This window comes from Ascaphus truei, chromosome 6, assembly GCF_040206685.1.
Source record: "Ascaphus truei isolate aAscTru1 chromosome 6, aAscTru1.hap1, whole genome shotgun sequence".
NCBI classification, from domain to species: domain Eukaryota; kingdom Metazoa; phylum Chordata; class Amphibia; order Anura; family Ascaphidae; genus Ascaphus; species Ascaphus truei.
Genome location: NC_134488.1, coordinates 28,090,837 through 28,113,918, shown reverse-complemented (window position 1 = coordinate 28,113,918; position 23,082 = coordinate 28,090,837). Strand labels below are relative to the sequence as shown.

Sequence of the window (23,082 nt, the reverse complement as noted above, 5' to 3'; positions counted from 1 at the left end):
AGCCATCTCGGGTGTAACAGCTTTGTGGGAATGACCTTACAGTAGAGTATATACAAGACAATAATTGAACATGGTACAGTTGGTGTTCTGAGATCACAACATTGGTTACAGCTTACTATTGTATGATAACGGGACAATGATGATTTTTTTTTTACCCTTTGTTCCATTTATGTAAAAAAATTATTTCAGATGGCTGGAATTGCCGCTATACAGAATTGTTGAAATGTAATATTTTAAGGCACAAAGATTTCTAAAATCAAAATCTGAATCCGTTAAGAAAATCAAATTAGTTTTATTTCACAGGGAACTGTACACATAAAAAGAAAGGTTTTTATCTCAGGTCAAAATACAATTATAACTTTTGCTAACCAGAAAAGAAATACTTATTTTGTAGTTGACGTGTTTTCAATATGTAACTATACATATTTTCTTAATATTTATTTCCAAGAGACAAAACACTTGAGTAAACCCAAAATAATAATTCGAAACATAAGGGTAGCAATCGCTTCCAATTTCATAGTAAAACATTCCTGTTTACTTCCACATGTAGAGTTTACACAAATAGAAATCACTCCCAAAAGTTTAAATCTTATATTTATAGAAATCAAATCATTTCAATAAATAAAAAAAAAATTAAAAAAAAAAACACACAAAAAAAATAAAGGCTGCATGGTATGATGTAGTTTTTCTGCAATTAAAAACTTCTCACATCTGTGTTCTTTACAGAAAGCAATGTACAGTTACAGTGTCAAAGTTTCTAAAATGTTTTAATATATTTGTCGTTGATGCAGAAATAATGATACGCAATTAGACAAACGTGTTAATAAATGGAATGGAACTTATAAAACAAGCAGCATTGATCAGAAGAAATTCCCCTTTGCACTTTATAAGATTGTGTGTCAGTTTTGCTTGCCACTTTTTAAAGCTTGAAGTCTTTCCAACAAGGGAGGGTGGGAATAATGCCACATGGAGAAGATCCAGTCTGACACAGGAAACCCCAAGTTATCCTTGTTTAGTTTAATTAGGGCCGCGTACAAGTCTCTCGCTTTCCCGAGATTCTTAGCGAATTCGTCAGCCTGGAACTCGAATCTCCTGCTCAGCACAGTGAGACAGAAGGAAAGAACCTGAGGGGAACAAGAAACGCAAGAAATCAAACACAGGAAAGGTCTTTTTTTTATATGTACCCCCTGGCTGGTCTGCTGACCCCTGTTATCCAGTGCGCCCCCCCCCCCCCCCCCCTCAGTTCCTGAGATGGGTAGCGGTGCTTGACAATCTGGATCATGGGGTCACACCAATAAAAAGGTTGCAATGATGCCGCAGCCTTCTATTGGGACGCTGGAGCGAGGATGACCCTGGCAGCCATATTGGATGTGTATTGGGGATTACTGACATACAGTATATATAATGTTCGTAACGTCACGAGTAAGTATCTCGGGAACCAGAGCTAAAAATAGCACGCACACAACGATGTAAAAAACAAAAAACAAAAACAATTATTAATATATAGATATCAAAAATCTTACCTCGTTGTAAGGAGAGAAAATGAACTGAAATATAATCATCAGGCCGATTAGAGTGGGCTGGGTACTATAAAATCCAAATGCAGCAAAAAGCTCTTTACGACCAATCAAGACAGCAAAGAGGAAAAAGCAGAGGAACGAGTTCATCTAGAAAAATAATACCACACATTAAAGGGGCAGTGCAATTGATAAAGGCCGAGCGACACAGCTGAAACAGTCAGTTCTGTCCATTGTAACTTAATATGGAGAAGTATTGGCAACCACATCTGTAGTGCTTAAGTTTCACTACCATTGATGAACCACAGAGTAGGCAGGGTGTCCCTCATGAGCTCAGTTTACTGGTGGGATCGTATTCTATGCGTTAGGACCTCCTAATCTTAGGGCTTCTATATACAGACAACAATTGGTTATTTTTCCCACACCTATCTGAATCAGGGGGCCACCCAAAGCCTCAACACCCAAATCCTGAAATATATTTAATGCCAATTTCCCACACGTTCAGGGAATTTAATATGGCAGCCCAGCAACATCCTACCACCAAAGCTAATAAATATGAGATAACATGAGGGGGGAGGGGGGGAGGAGACACTGGTGCTCCAATGAATAAAACCTAAAAGATGCCACCAAAATATATTCAGTGTCAAAAGTCCTGTTATCTTTTCCGTGCTCAGGTGTCACTGGGGAGCAAGCGAGGCGATCTGATCGCTTCCCTGCTAAAGAAAGGGTCAATAACATGGCCTTTACCTGGTTTGGCAGCACTAGATTATGCACGTACATTACACATACAGGTTTAGGCTAACTGAATATACCCGTGTGATCTATGAAAGGACATTTCCCTTATCCAACTTACCTGGCTGATCACTATATTCTTCACGGTGTGACCCAGTTTCCAGTGGCCCAGCTCGTGGCCCAGCACGGCCAGAACTTCGTGGTTATTGCAGCCTTGTTTCTTATTCACATTCTGGTTGGGGGGGAAATACACGTGTCAGTTTGTGCTTCCACGTTGAAAAGGCGAGACGTCCGGCGTAACCTGGTATCAGCTTTCACTGAAAAGGTCTAGTGCATGAGGTGGGCAACTCCAGTCTTCAAGGCCCACCAACAGGTCAGCTTTTCAGGCTATCCCTGCTTCAGCGCAGGTGGCTCAGTCTTAGACTATAATCTTTTATAGACTATAGTCGTCGACTGAGTCACCTGTGCTGAAGGAGGGATTGCCTGAAAACCTGACCTGTTGGGTGGTGGCCCTTGAGGACTGGAGTTGGCCGCCCCTGCATTAAATGAAGCTCACTAATTCATTGTGACAATGAAATCACTTTAATAGCCCGGCGGCTGCAGTTCGGCTCAATGGACCAGCTCTGTGGGAGCATTCATCACATTACCAATAACCAACGGAGAAATCGCCAAGGTGGCTACTATGGCACGGATTCTGGTGCCCTGTACATCTCCATGACAAAAGCTACGTTAAAAAAAAAAAAAAAAAAAAAAAAACAATTCTATTGGGACGGCCCTGGCAGCCATCTCTAATTTTTACTTATATTTTACCGGCACATTAAAAAAAAAAAAAAAAAAAGAGAGAGTACAAATACAGGCATACCCCGCTTTAAGGACACTCACTTTAAGTACACTCGCGAGTAAGTACATATCGCCCAATAGGCAAACGGCAGCTCACGCAAGCGCCTGTCAGCACGTCCTGAACAGCTATACCAGATCCCTACCTGTACCAAAGCTGTGCGCAAGCGGGGAAACTATAGAGCCTGTTACACATGTGTTATTTACATCAGTTATGCACGTATATGACTATTGCAGTACAGTACATGCATCGATAAGTGGGAAAAGGTAGTGCTTCACTTTAAGTACATTTTTCGCTTTACATACATGCTCCGGTCCCATTGCATACGTTAATGCGGGGTATGCCTGTAGTGAGGTTTTCTAAACAAAAATATATATTCCAAATAAAATGTGTATGTGGAGGCGGGGGGGGGGGGAGAGAGTTGCCACTTTACAGTGTTAGACTTTGGCTACAGATCCAGACGTTTCAGAAAACGGGAGGGTTTTAGCTTTCTTTTGATGCTTACTTTGACTTCAGTGTTCTCACTCTCGGATTTCCCTTCCGTGCCGTCCTTGTTCAGCGGGGAGTAATCTTCCAGAAGGGTGTCAAACAAAACGATTCGCTTGTTCTTGAAGAATCCATAGAAGTATGCGTTGCTGTGTGAGGAACGCTTGGAGCCTAAACCACCAAACACAATAGGAAATCATGAAACACTGCTCTTGAATATTCAGTCAGCTGCTATGGAAACTAGGGTAAGAAAGCAAATGGAACAGTTAATATTGAGAAGACGCGACACTTTCTAGCTGTGCAGCTGAACGACAAAAAGGATGGAGCGCCAAAAACAGCAAGTTGTTTTAAGACTTAGACCAGGGGTGGGCAACTCCTGTCCTCAAGGGCTACCAAATAGGTCAGGTTTTCAGGATATCCCTGCTTCAGCATGGGTGGCTCAGTCAACGATATCAGGGATATCTTGAAAACCTGACCTGTTTGGTAGCCCTTGAGGACTGGAGTTACCCACCCCTGACTTACAGAACTATTACATTTTGTGACCACCATTAATATATGTGTTCCAGTGGGTAGTCACTATCCCGGATACTACAATGTAATTAATAGCACAGGATGTATGCTCACTTTCCCAATTAATCCCTCTAGGATCTTTTGAGCAGTAAGAAGGGGAAATAATGTGTAGGATCTACAGGAGATTTTAATTTAGGATGTTGGTGTGTTATAAATAAATATTAATAAGATGGAAAATGTTTTAAAGATCCCCACTAATAATGCAATCTGCCCCAAATCTACTTTTGTCCGAGCACTCACTTAAATTGTCGCCCTTATTCCGATACATTTATTATTCAAAGGACGAAAAGCCGAATTATTTTACCTTCAACAACATAGACTTTGGTCAGGGGGAAGTCAATACTTTTTGCCATGGCTTCGATAGCTTCTTTCAGTTCGCCCTCAGGCAGTGGGATAAACTTATCGAACAAGGGTGCGATATAATCTGCATATATTGTTACCAGTACCTGTGAGAAAGGACAGGCAGGACAAAACTTATTATGTGGCGCATGTTGGGAGGCAACAATAACACGGCGAGTCCAAGATCAGGTTGTTAAATATGTTTCACTAAACACAGGACGGACAGATCTTTTACATACAGGGACCTGGAAGACAAGCAATCCTGCCCTTAAACCTGTGCACAGTGATATCACACAAAAAGGAGTGGGCAGGGGCAGACACACCCTCATAACTCCACTCAATGTATACAAACCAGCGCTAAAAAAAATTCTAAACATTTAGTAGGCGTCTGATTTTTACACCAAAAAAAAAAAAAAAGTAAATGACGGAGATTTAACTCTATAAACACGTCTTTGCCATAGGTTATTTTAGTCTTATTAGGGACTGCACCCTTAAACGATCATCTTTGCTTCTCTAAAAGGTGCTGCCCTTCCTAATACACCAACATTAAGGCAAAGCACTGATAACCACATCACATTAATGCTTTTATTTGGTAAGCCAAGTAATGGGTCTGACGAGGATCTAACCCAGTGTTTAAAACTATAGGGTTCCTAAACCCAGGGGAGCGCAAACTTTTACTGCTGCGCCCCCGTCTGCCTACTCCGGAGCTCGTGCCCCCCCTCCTACCTGGTAGCTGCGTCAAATGACGCTCCGGGATCATGTGACTTTAGGTCACGTGACCAGCAGCGTCATTTGTAGCCTGTGACGTCACATGACCCCGCGGCGCGTTGCCATGGACACGCATCACGGCGTCTGAATCCCGGTAAGTTTTATTGTTGCAGAGGCCTTTAATTTAAATGCCTTGGGGAAGAGCGTGGGACCTCTGCAACTGCCCGCACCCCCCCCCACACAAATCTCAATTCCCCCCCCTGGGGGGCACGCCCCACTGCCTTAACCAAAAAAAAGTTGTGAAATTCTGAGGAACCCAATCTTCTCCAATGCCGCACATGAAATCATTGTAAGGAACCCCAACCCTCTCTAATAGCGCGTCTGAGATCAGATGCATTGTAAGGAACCCCAACCCTCTCTAATAGCGCGTCTGAGATCAGATGCATTGTAAGGAACCCCAACCCTCTCTAATAGCGCGTCTGAGATTAGATGCACTGTAAATTCTTCATGTATTTGGTAAACATTCATATTATCTGAAAATTGCAGGGAAGCCTTTAGGAGACACCCAAGGGTTACTAGGACCCTGTTGAAAACACTGATCTAACCCTTAGCAATGTGTTGCAGGCACCTGTAAAAGGGTTAAGCAAACACATAATCACCCAGAAACAAAGCAAACTGAACTCACCAGAGACACAATGAGGGTAAAGAGCCAGGCATAAATGAAGAAGTAGTCACCGCCTATTTTGATGATATAGAGCAATAATGAGGTCACTGGGAGCAGAATACACTGTGTCACCAAGAACTTCTTCCCCGCGTCTTTAAAAAAGAAGCCCAGAGTCTGCAAGAAGGAAATACATGGGAAAGATGCAATACATGTATTCTCGCTGTGTGTAAAAATCAGTATTTCAATTTCCTCCGTGTCTGCTTTATTTAAACGTTATCCGATAATTGTTCTTTCCCCTTAATCTCTTTAATGGGGGCATCACTTGTTTAATCAAAAACACCAGACACTCTGGGTGAACAATCTTCCTACAAATAGCACAGTTTACAAACAATGTTAGTTATCAGAAGAGAGATTAGGTGAAGATTGTATAAACGGCAAAAGCATTTAGTGACTGTAAAGACATTGAAGGGGGGAGAGGGGGGGGGGAATGTTACATTTGTATATACAGTAAATGTACATTGACCTACATTTAACCTTTAGAACGTACCATTGTAATTAGGTCACATAGGTCCTAGAAGGAACTGACAATAAAACGTGGTTTCCCTAAAGCAGGGGTGGCCAAAGCCAATCCTCAACGGCCACCAACAGGTCAGGTTTCAAGGATATCTCTGCTTCAGCACAGTCTTTGACTGAGCCACTAATTGAGCTACCTGTGGTGAAGCAGGTATATCCTGAAAACCTGACCTGTTGGTGACCCTTGAGGCCTCTCCTGTCCTAAAGCCATCAAAATGTCAGTTTGCAAAGGTGTATAAAAGGCACTCAAAGTACTACAGTAGGTGAACAGTACCTGAAAATACTGTAGCACAAAGCATTTTTACAGCAGAAAAAAAAACCCACATTTATTAGCTTTGCTCCCCCTGCTCCTTGTTCTTATGAAGCCGGTATTACAGCAGCACTCCATGATGCATTTCTTGGTTGTTGTTTTTTACTTATAGGATTGAAGCAGGGGGTCTCCGGCGCAGAACTGCATTAATTTCAGCTCCGGGGATCCCCTGCTTCCCAAGATACTTCGCTCCATAGGGGGTGCCTCCATGTTTAAATGTCCCAAGCCAAAATCAATGTAGTTCAGCTCCGGAGACCCCCTGCTTCAATTTATGACAAAATAGGGTAGGAAACACAACCAGAGTGCAGCTTTAAATATACCACACACAAAAAGTGTCTCCTTCCACCTCTACATTTCTAGTGTGCACATTAAACTGAAAAAAACCTTCCTCCACTAGACTTATCCGTATAAGAGAAGCTCAGAATAAGACCGTTTCTCTGTTAAATCACCGACGTCTCCACGAAATACAGCCCTGTGCTACATGGGGAGCTGGAGAAAGGGAGAGGCAGAGCCGCAGAAGTGAGATAGTACCGGTCGGTCAATAGGACTTTACTGAAAACCTCCCCAATAGCAAGCTGCTGTCCAAAAAATGTTTTAAGGGGTTATGGGTACAGGTACCAAAGAAAACCCTCCCCAAAAAAAGAAGAAGAATTTGAGAACCCTCCATGCAGGAAGGTTCCTGATCGTGAGCCGCTGCTTAAGCTCGACACTGGTGAATGTAATAAGGAACGTTACCTGCTGGTTGAACCCATGACGCTCTTCTATGACAAACGTGTTATAGATGCTCCAGGGCAGGCCGGTGAGTGCGCTGAACAGTGTAGCAAGCAGAAGGAACACCAACGACTGAGTAATCTAATATGAATAAGAAGAGGAACAAGGGTTTCAAAAAATAAAGCATAGGAGTTTTTATAGTGTGTCTGTAGCAAATCTTTTAACACAGGGGTGCGCAGCTGTTGGAGGTTCCCACGCTACCCCGAAAGCATTTAAAATAAATGCCGGGGATCGCGTGAGGCCTCCGTAACTTTCTCACCTTCCCGTGACGCGTCTCCATGGCAACCCGCCGTCCAACCCGCCTCGGCCAGGCGAGGGGCATCTCCTGGTTGTGTTCTTCAACATCCGATACCATCCATATGCGGCATGGGACCTCCCTTGGAAACCCTACTGTCGTCTTACGTCTTCCCTATCAGTACCCCTCTCCGTTATTGTCCGTGTCGCTACTTTGACGGAGAATGCATTTCAATCAAAGCAGAATATTGGTGGCATTCACCCCTGGGATGTCTGAATGATCTAGCCATGGGACCCATACTTTTAGAAAATTTATGCCGGTGTCATTGACCAGACTCGTCAATTGCTCCATCCGGCAGACATACCAAATTCTGTTCCGAATTTTCATCATTGTAGGTAAATCTGGTTGCTTCCATGTGCTGCGAGTTCGCACCTCATGGCTGTTGCAAAATGTGCAATCAATTTTTGTGCCGGTCTGCTTAGCCCCCGAGTGCGCCTGCCCAACAGGAACAGCCAGGGGTCCAAGGGGTCCAAGGGGACCGGTTGTCCGAGAATCCTCTCCAGCCAATCTTGGATTTCCTCCCATAAAGGAGCCACTTTGTTGCAGCCCCACAGCATGTGCAGCAAGTCTGCAGGTTCCCCACATTGTTTGGGGCACAATGGGGGGTAATCTTTTACAAACTTTGCTAATCGCATTGGGGTAAGATACCACCTCATTAGGACCTTATATGCATTCTCCTTCAAGGTTGTGCATATCGAGCTTTTGGCTGCCGCAAGCACTATTGAGTCCCAGTCTTCATCCTCTAGTGTCTCCTCGAAGTCCGATTCCCATGCGTGTCTATAACTCAGTTTAGTGTTGTCGTCGGTTCCAGGGCAGACCACCTCTCTGTATATCCTAGAAGTAAGTCCCGAGGTGTCCGTACCTCTCGAACACAGCTGCTCAAAATTTGTACGCCGAGGGCGTGTAGGGATCTTGTTGTAGAATGCTCTGATCTGGAGGTATCTAAAAAATTCCGTTTGGTATCCCACTTTCAGATTTAATTTGGTCAAAGGATTTTAACAGCAGACTGCCCTCCAGATGTAATAATTTTGTGAGGCCCTTCGTTTTCCAGGCCACTAAGTTCCCACTCGGCAGGCCCAGAGCGAAATCAGGGTTCCCTACAAACGGGGTCATGAATGTGTGCTGGGTGGTAAGAGCACACCTATATCTGGTGTCCTCCCAAATTGCCAACGAGCTCCTTAGTGCCGTCAGCGGCACCCCTGTGTGTGGACCTTTTTCGGTAGCCAGATTAAGTCCTGTAAGTCAACCTTTTACATGCCGATACTTTTTTTTGCACACACACACACACACACACACACACACACACACACACACACACACACACAATCTCCCAACACTGTCGTATTGTAAACTCTCTCCGGGGAAGGGTATTCCCTTTCCATGGTCTGATTTTGTGTTACACGTTTTGGTCTTATAATTCCCTCTATTGTCGGGGTGCAGAAACTTTCCCCCCTGCCTGCATCATTGCCGTCACATGACCCCACGATGCGCCATCGGAGACAAGGTAAGAACTTAAGAGGCCTCATGCGGTCCCGCGGTATTTAATCTAAATGCTTTGGGGGAAGAGCACTGGGCATCTGTAAGCGCCGCGCCCCCCGCTATTGTATGGTCTCTTTTAAAAAGCACTGTGTACACTGGGGTTGCTATATAAAGATATAAAAACATACAACTGCATTGGTAATTGGTTCTAATAAAACAGGGAATGGACTAGGATGAAAAACGATGGACCAAGTTTCAGAGATTAGTAGGTGACTTAACAGGTCTGAATATTGTTTTAGATCCCTGGGTTTCTCTAGTAAATAAACCGATTCTATGGTTGCATAGCATGTTAGTAAGCTTATAACTCACATCTGCACTGCCACAAGATAGCCATAGCAAAACGGTGAAACAGTCAACAGCTGCCAATGCAAATTACAGAGATGTGTGTGTAGCAAACTAAACTAACAAGCTTTCTAAAGCTTGTGCAAAATGTCAAAGAAACCAGGACCCATGGAGAACTTACATTATTAATCCTATATCCCTCCCCACCCCCCCCCCCCCCCCCCGTCATCCAAGCAGAAATTGTTTTTCCCCTTCAGAAGTAATTAGCATCTTATGTAATATTTTGCAGTTTCCTGAACTCTCGCTCGATATCCGTCTGGCAAAGTGAATGTGACCTCTTTTAACACCTTGTGCGGACCGATATAGCCGTTTCACTGCTTTTCAATGATTTGTATGACACTGGTCCCCGCCCTCCCCTTTCTGGCTTCCCAAGTCTGAACTTGAACGATGAGCCCTATTTACAAAGCAGCTTTCTGCCAATAAGGCACCTTACAAGCCCACTAAAGTCAGTGTGCTGGAAGGAGTCTTATGGCAGAAGACCACTGGTCTATCGACCCAATCTATGCTTTGCCCATATATACACATAGATGAGAAAAGCGCACCCCCTAGTGCAATAACATCCAGGATGTAGAATGATATAATTTTAATAAAATAGATGCAAAGTAAACAATGCACACTTACAAGATAAAAAAAATGGAATAATACATATAAAGGTATCTTTTGGTGAACTCGTGTAGTCACCCGGGGTACATGGAGGAGAGAGATGTCCGTCAATACTCACTACTGCAGCAAGTGCATAAAACACCATCGGAGGCTAAAAGGTGCCAGCCAACACTAGTGCTGGCAACCAAGATCCCCCGATCACTCCAGGCTATCAGTGTTTACTTTGCATCTATTTTATTAAAATTATATCATTCTACATCCTAGAAGTTATTGCACTAGGGGGTGCGCTTTTCTCCTTTTTTTGTTTTTCAGTTACTTTGGGGAGTGATTCTCCTTTGGATGTAGCAGCCCCCCTATACCTATTTTCACTGGCGTTGGACTTTATCATTTTATGATGAGGAGTTCGATTACACTCATTGTTTGATTTATTCTGGACTGGACTTTATTCATCTGTTGGTATTATTTGATTTTATATCCACTAGATATGTGTTAGCGCTGTTTGTTTCATACACACACACACACACACACACACACACACACACACACACAAAAGAAGAATCACTACGTATATATTTAAATATATGGTCACATACAAATATTACAGTAGATAGCATATGACTTCACTAATTAACACAAACCACATACCATTTCCTTGTAAACATCACACTTTATACTAACTTGATATATTTAAAGGCTTATACATTTCTAACTTTATATCAAAATGCTCCCAAGTTCAGAATATACTCTTAAAACACCTGACCGGATATTATAATGCTATGTTGATAGAAAATAAAAAATAATTTGGAGAGGCTAAATCAGTTCCATTCATGGTTTGTAGATTTATAAAAAAATATATAAGGAAATGTAAGACATTTTACTATCCCCAACTTATTATACAAGCATAATGTTTGCATGCAGTGTTTAACTGAAAATGTGACATCAATCTGTATATGAGCATATATTTACATGGAATATAAATAAAAAGCTATGAATCCTTTTCATCGTCTCACAAAAAGATAAAAATGCTCACCTCATACTCTGGTCCAAAACCCGCCTGTTCCAGGACCTGTTCGGATACATCCCACAGGAAAGGAATACCTCCTAGCAGAAGGATAAGCTGAAATAATATTAAAAGGCTTTAAAAGGAAGCCACAACCCAATAAAGAAAAAAATCATTTGAACGTGTCCATGTAAAATAACTAACGGACAGTTTGTTCTATTTTAATTTTTAATGTTTATACTTTTTTTTTTTTAAATGGAACAAGGAGGAGCTCTAATACCCTTTGTAATGATTTTTTATGCATTAAGCTTCCTTGCGTTTCCACAACCATTTAGGAAGCCACAGCACTTCCTCTCTTGAAATAGGCAGCCATATTGTGAACCTGGCGAAGATCCTGCTTCCCACTCGATCGGCAGCTTAGATAACGGCATTGCTGTAAATGCACAGAACTGCTGTATTTACAAAACGGGCAAGCGGAAATGCTGCTTTAAAGCAAGAAATCCAAGAACAGGATACACCAGGCTGTGTGTCCATTTCCGAATATTTCGTTCAGAACATTTATACATTAATTTTAAAATCCGAGCATTTTACTAGGAGAGACACACTTGAGTATACATCTTGCTTTCAACTGTAAAGGAGTTAGATTAAGGAGGTGGAATTCAAGACCATTTATTTTTTTCCAAAGCACTAAGGCAGGGGCAGGCCAACTCCAGTCCTCAAGGGCCACCAAGCAGGTCAGGTTTTCAGGATACCCCTGCTTCAGCACATGTGGCTCAATCAGTGGCTCAGTTTTTGACTGAGCCACCTGTGCTGAAGCAGGGATGTCGTGAAAACCTGACCTGCTGGTGGCCCTTGAGGACTGGAGTTGGCCGCCCTCGCACTAAGGTATGCTAAATATAAACACAGCCATACATCAAATAGGGTCTGGGGTTTTGCAATACATAGGACCATGGGGAGAGAACGTGGTTAATTTCCATATCTGCCACATAATGCAGACCAGGATAAAAACAAATAAAGAAGGAATCATGGGATTTACATAACCCGCGCTTCTTTTCTGACTTGTGGTTAGTGATCAAATACGGATCTGGAATATGGAGTATTCATGCACATAATAAATACACAACAACATACCGTGCCTTCTGCCTCCGAGTAAAGTCCTGACCAAAAGCTGAAGTTACTCTTGTCGAGCTGATAGAGTCGAGATTTTTCAAAAGTTTCAGGATCCATTATGTTACCAAGTTCAGTCGGGACATGTGTTGTGGTACGATAGATCTTCCTCTGACAAGACAAAAAAAAAGTATGTTATATTTATTTAAACACATTACAGCATCTATTTTTTTTTTGCTTTACATCCAAACTAAGTTCTGAACCAAACACCTCTGGTGGATTCTGTATGAAAACTACGCAGAGCCCCTCCGCTCCCCAGGCTCCACATGAATGACATGCAGAGCGCGCCCCTCCGCTCCCCAGGCCCCGCATGAATGACATGCAGAGCGCGCCCCTCCGCTCCCCAGGCTCCGCATGAATGACATGCAGAGCGCGCCCCTCCGCTCCCCAGGCTCCGCATGAATGACATGCAGAGCGCGCCCCTCCGCTCCCCAGGCTCCGCATGAATGACATGCAGAGCGCGCCCCTCCGCTCCCCAGGCTCCGCATGAATGACATGCAGAGCGCGCCCCTCCGCTCCCCAGGCTCCGCATGAATGACATGCAGAGCGCGCCCCTCCGCTCCCCAGGCCCCGCATGAATGACATGCAGAGCGCGCCCCTCCGCTCCCCAGGCCCCGCATGAATGACATGCAGAGCGCGCCCCTCCGCTCCCCAGGCCCCGCATGAATGACATGCAGAGCGCGCCCCTCCGCTCCCCAGGCCCCGCATGAATGACATGCAGAGCGCGCCCCTCCGCTCCCCAGGCCCCGCATGAATGACATGCAGAGCGCGCCCCTCCGCTCCCCAGGCTCCGCATGAATGACATGCAGAGCGCGCCCCTCCGCTCCCCAGGCCCCGCATGAATGACATGCAGAGCGCGCCCCTCCGCTCCCCAAGCCCCGCATGAATGACATGCAGAGCGCGCCCCTCCGCTCCCCAGGCCCCGCATGAATGACATGCAGAGCGCGCCCCTCCGCTCCCCAGGCCCCGCATGAATGACATGCAGAGCGCGCCTCTCCGCTCCCCAGGCCCCGCATGAATGACATGCAGAGCGCGCCCCTCCGCTCCCCAGGCCCCGCATGAATGACATGCAGAGCGCGCCCCTCCGCTCCCCAGGCCCCGCATGAATGACATGCAGAGCGCGCCCCTCCGCTCCCCAAGCCCCGCATGAATGACATGCAGAGCGCGCCCCTCCGCTCCCCAGGCCCCGCATGAATGACATGCAGAGCGCGCCCCTCCGCTCCCCAGGCCCCGCATGAATGACATGCAGAGCGCGCCCCTCCGCTCCCCAGGCTCCGCATGAATGACATGCAGAGCGCGCCCCTCCGCTCCCCAGGCTCCGCATGAATGACATGCAGAGCGCGCCCCTCCGCTCCCCAGGCCCCGCATGAATGACATGCAGAGCGCGCCCCTCCGCTCCCCAGGCCCCGCATGAATGACATGCAGAGCGCGCCCCTCCGCTCCCCAGGCCCCGCATGAATGACATGCAGAGCGCGCCCCTCCGCTCCCCAAGCCCCGCATGAATGACATGCAGAGCGCGCCTCTCCGCTCCCCAGGCCCCGCATGAATGACATGCAGAGCGCGCCCCTCCGCTCCCCAGGCCCCGCATGAATGACATGCAGAGCGCGCCCCTCCGCTCCCCAGGCCCCGCATGAATGACATGCAGAGCGCGCCCCTCCGCTCCTCAAGCCCCGCATGAATGACATGCAGAGCGCGCCCCTCCGCTCCCCAGGCCCCGCATGAATGACATGCAGAGCGCGCCCCTCCGCTCCCCAGGCCCCGCATGAATGACATGCAGAGCGCGCCCCTCCGCTCCCCAGGCCCCGCATGAATGACATGCAGAGCGCGCCCCTCCGCTCCCCAAGCCCCGCATGAATGACATGCAGAGCGCGCCTCTCCGCTCCCCAAGCCCCGCATGAATGACATGCAGAGCGCGCCCCTCCGCTCCCCAGGCCCCGCATGAATGACATGCAGAGCGCGCCCCTCCGCTCCCCACGCCCCGCATGAATGACATGCAGAGCGCGCCTCTCCGCTCCCCAAGCCCCGCATGAATGACATGCAGAGCGCGCCCCTCCGCTCCCCAGGCCCCGCATGAATGACATGCAGAGCGCGCCCCTCCGCTCCCCAGGCCCCGCATGAATGACATGCAGAGCGCGCCCCTCCACTCCAAAATCTTCAGCAGGGTTAAGTCTGCTTTATAGCAAAGGAAACAAAATAATGATGTAATGCTAGAGGGGCTATTCCTGTGCAAACGCCTGTTGAACACCAAGGGAGCAGCCAGAGAAACGCAAACCCCTTGAGCCTCTCAGCTCATCGCATTTACTAACACACACACACACACACACACGTTTGGTAAAAGTGTCTCTTCTGTAATACAAACGCAATATATTTCAGAAGGAGGCGCTACTTCTTTTGTGCAATTTAGAATTTACAACAGCTAGACAACGCATAAAAATGGTACACTCTAGTTGCAATTGAACTATTCCCCCGTATGCATGATTAAACAAGGGTTCTCTAGAGCTGAACTGTGTTGATCTCAGCTCCTAGGACCCCTGCTTCTCAGGATACTTGCATCTGAAGGTGATGCCAGTAACAGCGCCGACAGTGAACGGGAAATGTCTGTTTAAAGGTCCAGAGGGACAAGCCGCGATGTAATCCCTTTGCAGCTTCCTATTGCCCCACATAACACTGGACCTTTAAAAACAGGAGCCATGCCAGCAGCACAGAGAGGGGAAACTCACAGGGAGCAGGTCCAGAGACCCCATGCTTCCCACCTAGGGGGTGCTTTAAATTAGAATCCAGAGCACTTGTCCTTTACCTGTAGAAATGATTTGACATGAAAGAGAAGTTGCGACATCTGTAGTTAGCAATTTATGCTTCAATAAACACTTGGGAAGAGTAGTATTTTAGTATAGTAGTAGTATAAAACAGGTTTATTTAGAAAAGCATCTGGACATGCAACGTTTTGGGCTGCACCAAGCCCTTTATCCAGCATCAAGCTCGATGTAGCCCGACACATTTATTGAAGCAAAAAACCTGGCAGAAGGACAGGTGTTGCAGTTTCACTTTCACTCCTTGGATTCGTTTGTCAAGTTGGGAGCCAGCTAGCCGAATAGTGTGCACCCTTAATTTGTTATATCATTTTGAAGGTCGAGACTTGTTCCCATTATTTTATTATTATTAATGCCAGATTCCCAAACACATGGGATGCATCTTGACTAGAGTCGGGCCATATTCATGATAACAGGATTGCAATTATAACTGCGCAAAATGGGCATGTTTGCTGATTCAAGTGTCACAGTATATACCAAGTTATTAAGTACCACTAGTTTGTTTTGTTTAATAAAATGTTTTTTATTTTAAATCATTGATATTTTAAAGAAATTCTATAATAATATATATTATATGTGTGTACACAAAGAACTGCTCAGAAAAAAAATACGGTTGGTACAGTATAGATGAAGCTGGATGAAGGAAAAATCAAATGCAAAAAGGAGACAGCCTCCGCAATATTGCCCTCGCGATCCAGAGTAGTGGGTGAATTAAAACGTAAACTTTATTAGGCAATGCAATAAAATATCTTATTGCATTACCTAAGTTTAAGTTCTAATACGCCCACTACTCTGGATCACGAGGGCATTATTGCAGGGCCTGTCTCCTTTTTGCATTTGATTATCCCTCCATCCACCTTAATCTATACTGTACCAACCCTATTTTTTTTTGCTGACCAGTTCTTTGTAATATAAATATAATATATATATATATATATATATATATATATATATATATATATATATATTAAAGAATATTTTTTTTTCTGCTTACCATATGGGTCTGCAACATGCCCACGAGATGGTATCTGCCAGTCTACGTGATAACCCCCGGTATCAGAGGTGAGGAAATCCCAATTTAAATTGAGTCTCAATGATAAACTCAGCTTTTAGCCACCAAGGCTGCACTTGTAGTGCCGGCAACAGCGACACTGCGTCAAAACAAAAGCATTGCTGCCGTCGCGTGCGCTTATAGTAAGCGTGACGCGACAGCTTGGTCACGATCGCTGGAAGTCACCTCAATTTGATTTTTCCAGCGACTGCAGCCTGACGTCACCGGCACTATAAGCGCAGCCTAAGACGCCATTTTTAATTCCCCCAAAAACCTAAGTTATGCGACAGTGTGTGAAGGCTGCTAGCCCCACGCAGTGACCCTGCGCATCCTGCATGAAGGGCTCAGTCACATGATAGGGGACCGGGGTCCAGCTGTAGCCTCCGTGCTCTCCACCGCCCCGGGCCCGGTCGCCGCATCCGGCCCCCTCTCTCACCTGTCTGCCGGCCAGGTAGGCCTCCCACACGTAAACGGTCCATGAGAACAGCAGCACCGAGAAGAAGATCCGCTTCTCCACGGAGAGCTCCGGCACGAGCTGCCACATGATGGCGGCGAGAGAGAGAGACCAAGAACCGGCCGGTAACCGACGGGGAGGGAGCAGCACGCTGATTGGTTAGCGTCCGGCCGTGCTCGTAAGAGGGATTCTGGTTGGCTGCGTGGCCGGCGCTGTTCGTAAGAGTGATTCTGATTGGTTAACTGCTTTCTGTGGTTTCGGGTGGTCATACAAGCCTTTGCTCGTCAGGCGGTCTCTGATTGGCTAGTGTTGCTCTCTCTCGCGCCTCAGCGCGTTAGGTGACGCGTGATTGGTTATTGATTGACTTTCGTTAGTCATCCTCTGTGACGTTGGGGGGTTTCTGATAGGTCACTGTGAAGACGCCTGCTTGTGATTGGTGTAGGAGGCCTCCCCGCCCAGCTGTTCGCTGTATGTAGTATCAGTACTGTATGTTACTGACTGCGGGACACACCCACCCCTTGACTGGGCAAATGAAAGCAAAGATTGTAGTATATCAATGTTTCCGTACTATCTTGAGAAAGGTCTTGTAATAGGAGAGAGAGAGAGTTTACCCAATGTTAATATATGTAAAATTAAATATGTTCACTTTTTTTTATTTAAAGGCGTATGCGAGGAACTTTCATTTTGATACATTGTATATAAATATCTGTACACACTGTGTGTAAATACAGAAATCTATACAGACACCTATATGTGGCTTGTTTAAATTGAACATGGGTGATTTAAAAAAAAATCTTACTAACAATCGCATCAAATTCACGTACTGTATAAAGTATTTTGAAATAAAAACTAATTCTTTGGAGGGTTTTTATAATCGTATGATAAGTCGGTCAGTCCTCAAATTTACTGCTACTTTGCCCTCCCCCCCTTGAGTTATATAGTAATTATACAGCCAGGTGTTCAGTATCATTACAGACTGACCCAAAGAAAAGAGAAACATTCATTTTTCACAGGCTACAAATAATTCAGTTTTTTTTACTATAGTGTCACGGTTGTGGTAGCCAGACTCACACAATAAAGGTGAAGCCTGGCTGGCTACCCCAATACTGTGTGTAATGGCCGCCTCTGTAAGGCTTATTTGGCCGGTATGTAATGTAATTTAATGTTTTGTGTAACCCCTTCCAGAAAAGAGCTATTGTCACGGTAAACCAAGTCTTTTAACACATTTATATTTTAGGGATCAGTTAATAGGCAAAACAAGGCAGTAAAATAAAATGAGGTTTATTTGGATAAAGACCTCGGAAACACACCGAAACACAAAATACAGAAATATACACACGTACTGGGGTATGAGATCTAGCCTTTCCTAGGTGCTGGGTGACCGCTTGCGAGGGCTTACCCTGAGCGGAACCTTGTTCTGGGCGTCTTGGGCCGAAATTCAACAGAAAATCCTGACCGGGACCTACTCCTGAATCTCTTGGATCCGAATTTGGCACAAAATCCTGACCGCGACCGCTACAACGATTTGTAGAACTTGGCCGCCAAAGACGGGACTTAGTCTCTGCGAGGCAGGCTTTTCTAGCATCAAAACGAAGCCGGTTGCTTTACAATTTTGAACAAAGCAGCTTTGAAAAGCCCGCCCTAGCTTCATCGACTCAAGTCACAAGATGGCTCGGTTCTCTGACTGGGGCTTCTCCTTACATACCCTCTGCTGTTCTATGTTCAGCATGGAGGTAGCAGGTGCAACCAATGAGAGCGTGTGAATTCCTCCCCGCCAGCCAATAGAAAATAGGGGCTCGTACTTTGGCTGACGTCAGAACAGGGGCGTGCCAAGCCGGCTAGGGAAGCCCCGTGGGCAGGACATACGGATTGACCAATTTGAAATGCCCCGACATTCTGCCGCTTCCCCCAGTCAATCCATTGCCACCTACTGGGCAGGCTCCACTGAGTCTGGCAGACCAGAGGGTCCTCCCTGCAGGGGGCCACTGTTCTCTGAACCCAGTACCCCTGCCCAGCCCTGGCCACCTAGCACCCCGAAACCTCTCAACATCCCAGCTCCTCTTTGAACTACGGACTCTATATAGACATGCCCGCATCTATGCTGATGCCCTAGCTTACTGTCTTGTAGCAAATGTCTAAAATATTAGAACATACACTTTAATAAAGTATACACTTTGGGGAACTTTATACTTATAAGGGAAATGGCTTTGGGATCGAAATCCCGGAGCCTGGGGGACACTGGGTTGCCCCGGTGTAATTCACTCTGTATACCGGCAAATCATGCCTGCTCGCCGGGGAGAATTAAAGGACAACCGGTAACTTCGGCCACCGAACTCCTGCAAACAAAATAATTGCATTTCTACCCAAATATCCCACCTAAAAACTGACACACAAGAAATATCACAGTTCTAGGGCCAAGGGAACATGAAAACAGAAAAAAGCAGGGGTCACTTTATTTTCAGCATGTATTATCCCTGGTCCCTGGCTTATGGTGCGTATGTAGCTACCGTGGAACCCCACGGTTTCAGGGGTAACCAGACGGCTTAAACTTTATTGTATAGCCTGGCTACCCCCCTCCCGTCACAGCTAATCACTGTGTGATGTCTGGAGGGTCACTCCCCTGTGGGCGGTCCAGGATGCCTAGGACAGCCCCCTCCTCTGATTGGTGCAGCCGGACAAGCCCTCATCCTCCGATTGGCTGTACCGTCACAATCAATATCCTAATTGGCCGGCGGCTCCTGCTCCATGTAAAGTATAAACACAGATTCCCAGCTCAAACTCTGATACCCACCACATCATGAATATGTTTATAACAGCAGGGAGAAGACCTCGAACAAGGAAAAAGCGGAGCACTGTAGTGGGGTGTTGCGCAGAAGAAAACGGCACACCAATAATAAAATGTAATTTATTGAGTGTCTGCGTGAGACATCCAAAAAAAAGAAACAAACTAACCCACTCTGACGCGTTTCGGGCAAAGCCCTTTGTCGTTCGAGGTCTTCTCCCTGCTGTTATCTTCAATCAAGCTGGATGCACGCACCAATGAGCTTATGTGTATCTACTTTGGATGTCTATTCAACTAAGCCTCCATCTCTACCAAAAGTGAGTTACCTGTGGAGTTTTCCTGTATTTGATAGTTTGTATAGCTTATATGCTCTAAGTGGCCTTATCTAAGTGTGGTGGTGAAAAGGGGGCACTTTACCTTCGGGTGGTTGTGCCTCCCCAGTACTCCATAAATCCCACTTTATGATTTAAGTCTGATATGGTGGCGGCCACTATTTTATGAGTCATAGGCTATTAATTATACAAATAATCACTATCCAAGCTCATTATATTTGAGCAGCAATACAAGGATTACTAGTATACTCCCAGGATCAAATTAATTGCTCAGATTCAAGGGGACATAAAGGAAATTATACTATATGCCTGTGAACTGTTCCTGTTGCACCGATAATGGACTGTATGTCTTTTTCCTTATGAATATGTTTATGTCAAAAAAGTGTGCTACTGAGTGTGGCAAATGTATACATACAACAAAAGACAGGGGTTGCCCAATGCTACATCCAATTGGAGAATGCCGGGGGCGGGACTTAGTCGGGTCCCAGTCGGGGGGGGGGGGGGTGCGCAATAGGAGGTGGTAGCAGGGGTGCGCTTGCCCTTGCCCCCCCGCGCGCGCGCCTGCCCTTGCCCCCCGGCGCGCGCGCCTGCCCTTGCCCCCCCGGCGCGCGCGCCTGCCTTTGCCCCCGCGCGCGCCTGCCTTTGCCTCCGCGTGCGCCTGCCCTTGCCCCCCGGCGCGCGCGCCGCGCGCCCCTTGCCCCCCGGCGCGCGCGCCTGCCTTTGCCCCCGCGTGCGCCTGCCCTTGCCCCCCGGCGCGCGCGCCTGCCTTTGCCTCCCGGCGCGCGCGCCTGCCTTTGCCCCCGGCACGCGCGCCTGCCTTTGCCCCCCGGCGCGTGCCTGCCTTTGCCCCCTGGCGCGCACCTGCCTTTGCGCTCACTTCCCCCGTCCACTTGGTGTGGGAGCGGGCAGTGGTGGCTGCTCATTGTGCGGGCGGTGCAGGGGCTGGCGGGGTGTATGTGTGTGTGTCTGTGTGTGTATCAGTGGGTGTGTGTGTGTGTATCAGTGGGTGTGTGTGTGTGTGTATCAGTGTGTGTGTGTATGAGTGGGTGTATCAGTGGTGTGTGTGTATCAGTGGTGTGTGTGTATCAGTGTGTGTGTGTGTGTGTGTGTGTGTGTATCAGTGGGTGTGTGTGTGTATCAGTGGGTGTGTGTGTGTATCAGTGGGTGTGTGTGTGTGTATCAGTGGGTGTGTGTGTGTGTGTATCAGTGTGTGTGTGTATGAGTGGGTGTATCAGTGGTGTGTGTGTATCAGTGGTGTGTGTGTATCAGTGGGTGTGTGTGTATCAGTGGGTGTGTTGGTGTATCAGTGGGTGTGTGGGTGTATCAGTGGATGTGTGGGTGTATCAGTGGGTGTGGGTGTGTTTATCAGTGGGTGTGTGTGTGTATCAGTGGGTGTGTGTGTGTATCAGTGGGTGTGTGTGTGTATCAGTGGGTGTGTGTGTGTATCAGTGGGTGTGTGTGTGTATCAGTGGGTGTGTGTGTGTATCAGTGGGTGTGTGTGTGTGTGTGTATCAGTGGGTGTGTGTGTGTATCAGTGGGTGTGTGTGTGTATCAGTGGGTGTGTGTGTATCAGTGGGTGTGTGTGTGTGTGTGTATCAGTGGGTGTGTGTGTGTATCAGTGGGTGTGTGTGTGTATCAGTGGGTGTGTGTGTATCAGTGGGTGTGTGTGTGTATCAGTGCGTGTGTGTATCAGTGGGTGTATGGCTGTGTTTCGGTGGGTGTGGGTATCAGTGAGTGGGGGTGTGTGTATCAGTGGGTTGGGTGGGTGTGTATCAGTGGGTGTCAGTGGGTGGGTGTGAGTATGAGTGGGTGGGTGTGGGTATCAGTGGTTGTGGGTATCAGTGGGTGGGGGTGGGGGTGTATCAGTGGGCGTGTCAGTGTGTGTGTGTGTGTGTGTGTGTGTATGTATGTATGTATGTGTGTATCAGTGGGTGGGTGTCTCCCTCACCCTCCCTGTCTCTCCCCTCCCTTTCTCTCCCCCTCCCTGTCTCTCCCTTTCTCTCCCCCTCCCTGTCTCTCCCTTTCTCTCCCCCTCCCTGTCTCTCCCTCTCCCTCCCCTTCCCTCCCTGTCTCTCCCTCTCCCTCCCTCTCCCTCCCTCCCTGTCTCTCCCTCCCTCCCTGTCTCTCCCTCTCCCTCCCTCCCTGTCTCTCCCTCTCCCTCCCTCCCTGTCTCTCCCTCCCTCCCTCCCTGTCTCTCCCTCTCCCTCCCTGTCTCTCCCTCTCCCTCCCTCCCTGTCTCTCCCTCCCTCCCTGTCTCTCCCTCCCTCCCTGTCTCTCCCTCTCCCTCCCTGTCTGTCTCTCCCTCTCCCTCCCTCCCTCTCTCCCTCCCTCCCTCCCTGTCTCTCCCTCCCTCCCTCACTCCCTGTCTCTCCCTCCCTCCCTGTCTCTCCCTCACTCCCTGTCTCTCCCTCACTCCCTGTCTCTCCCTCACTCCCTGTCTCTCCCTCCCTCCCTGTCTCTCCCTCCCTCCCTGTCTCTCCCTCTCCCTCCCTCCCTCCCTGTCTCTCCCTATCCCCCTGTCTCTCCCTCTCCCTCCCTCCCTGTCTCTCCCTGTCTCTCCCTGTCTCTCCCTCCCTCCCTGTCTCTCCCTCCCTCCCTGTCTCTCCCTCTCCCTCCCTGTCTCTCCCTCCCTGTCTCTCCCTCTCCCTCCCTCCCTGTCTCTCCCTCCCTCCCTGTCTCTCCCTCCCTCCCTGTCTCTCCCTCCCTCCCTGTCTCTCCCTCTCCCTCCCTGTCTGTCTCTCCCTCTCCCTCCCTCCCTCCCTCCCTCCCTGTCTCTCCCTCCCTGTCTCTCCCTCCCTGTCTCTCCCTCACTCCCTGTCTCTCCCTCACTCCCTGTCTCTCCCTCACTCCCTGTCTCTCCCTCACTCCCTGTCTCTCCCTCCCTCCCTGTCTCTCCCTCCCTCCCTGTCTCTCCCTCCCTCCCTGTCTCTCCCTCTCCCTCCCTCCCTCCCCCTCCCTCCCTCCCTCCCTGTCTCTCCCTATCCCCCTGTCTCTCCCTCTCCCTCCCTCCCTGTCTCTCCCTCCCTCCCTGTCTCTCCCTCCCTCCCTTCCTGTCTCTCCCTCCCTCCCTCCCTCCCTGTCTCTCCCTCCCTCCCTGTCTCTCCCTCTCCCTCCCTCCCTGTCTCTCCCTCCCTCCCTCCCTGTCTCTCCCTCCCTGTCTCCCTGTCTCCCTCCCTGTCTCTCCCTCCCTGTCTCTCCC

At 47.7% G+C, this 23,082-nt stretch overlaps 1 protein-coding gene across 1 annotated transcript; it reads right to left on the bottom strand.

Moving 5' to 3' along the window:
• Positions 1-268: 268 nt before the first annotated feature.
• ZMPSTE24 (zinc metallopeptidase STE24) lies at positions 269-16,923 on the bottom strand. The gene is made up of 10 exons (XM_075603756.1): positions 16,752-16,923; positions 12,419-12,565; positions 11,318-11,404; positions 7,473-7,589; positions 5,876-6,028; positions 4,448-4,589; positions 3,593-3,744; positions 2,371-2,481; positions 1,524-1,667; positions 269-1,124 (listed from the first exon to the last, which is right to left on the bottom strand). Exons 1-10 carry the CDS (start codon positions 16,857-16,859, stop codon positions 900-902), a joined length of 1,386 nt encoding a protein of 461 aa, XP_075459871.1. The 5' UTR covers positions 16,860-16,923; the 3' UTR covers positions 269-899.
• Positions 16,924-23,082: the final 6,159 nt, after the last annotated feature.

Bases quoted from the DNA above. Each gene is read 5' to 3' on its own strand.
- ZMPSTE24 (XM_075603756.1), bottom strand. From the start codon at position 16,859: ATGTGGCAGCTCGTGCCGGAGCTCTCCGTGGAGAAGCGGATCTTCTTC. The intron at 4,590-5,875 runs GTGAGTTCAGTT...CCTTTCTCACAG, and splicing joins TTACCCTCATTGTGTCTCTG to GTACTGGTAACAATATATGC. The intron at 2,482-3,592 runs GTAAGCATCAAA...CCCCCCAACCAG, and splicing joins GTGAGAACACTGAAGTCAAA to AATGTGAATAAGAAACAAGG.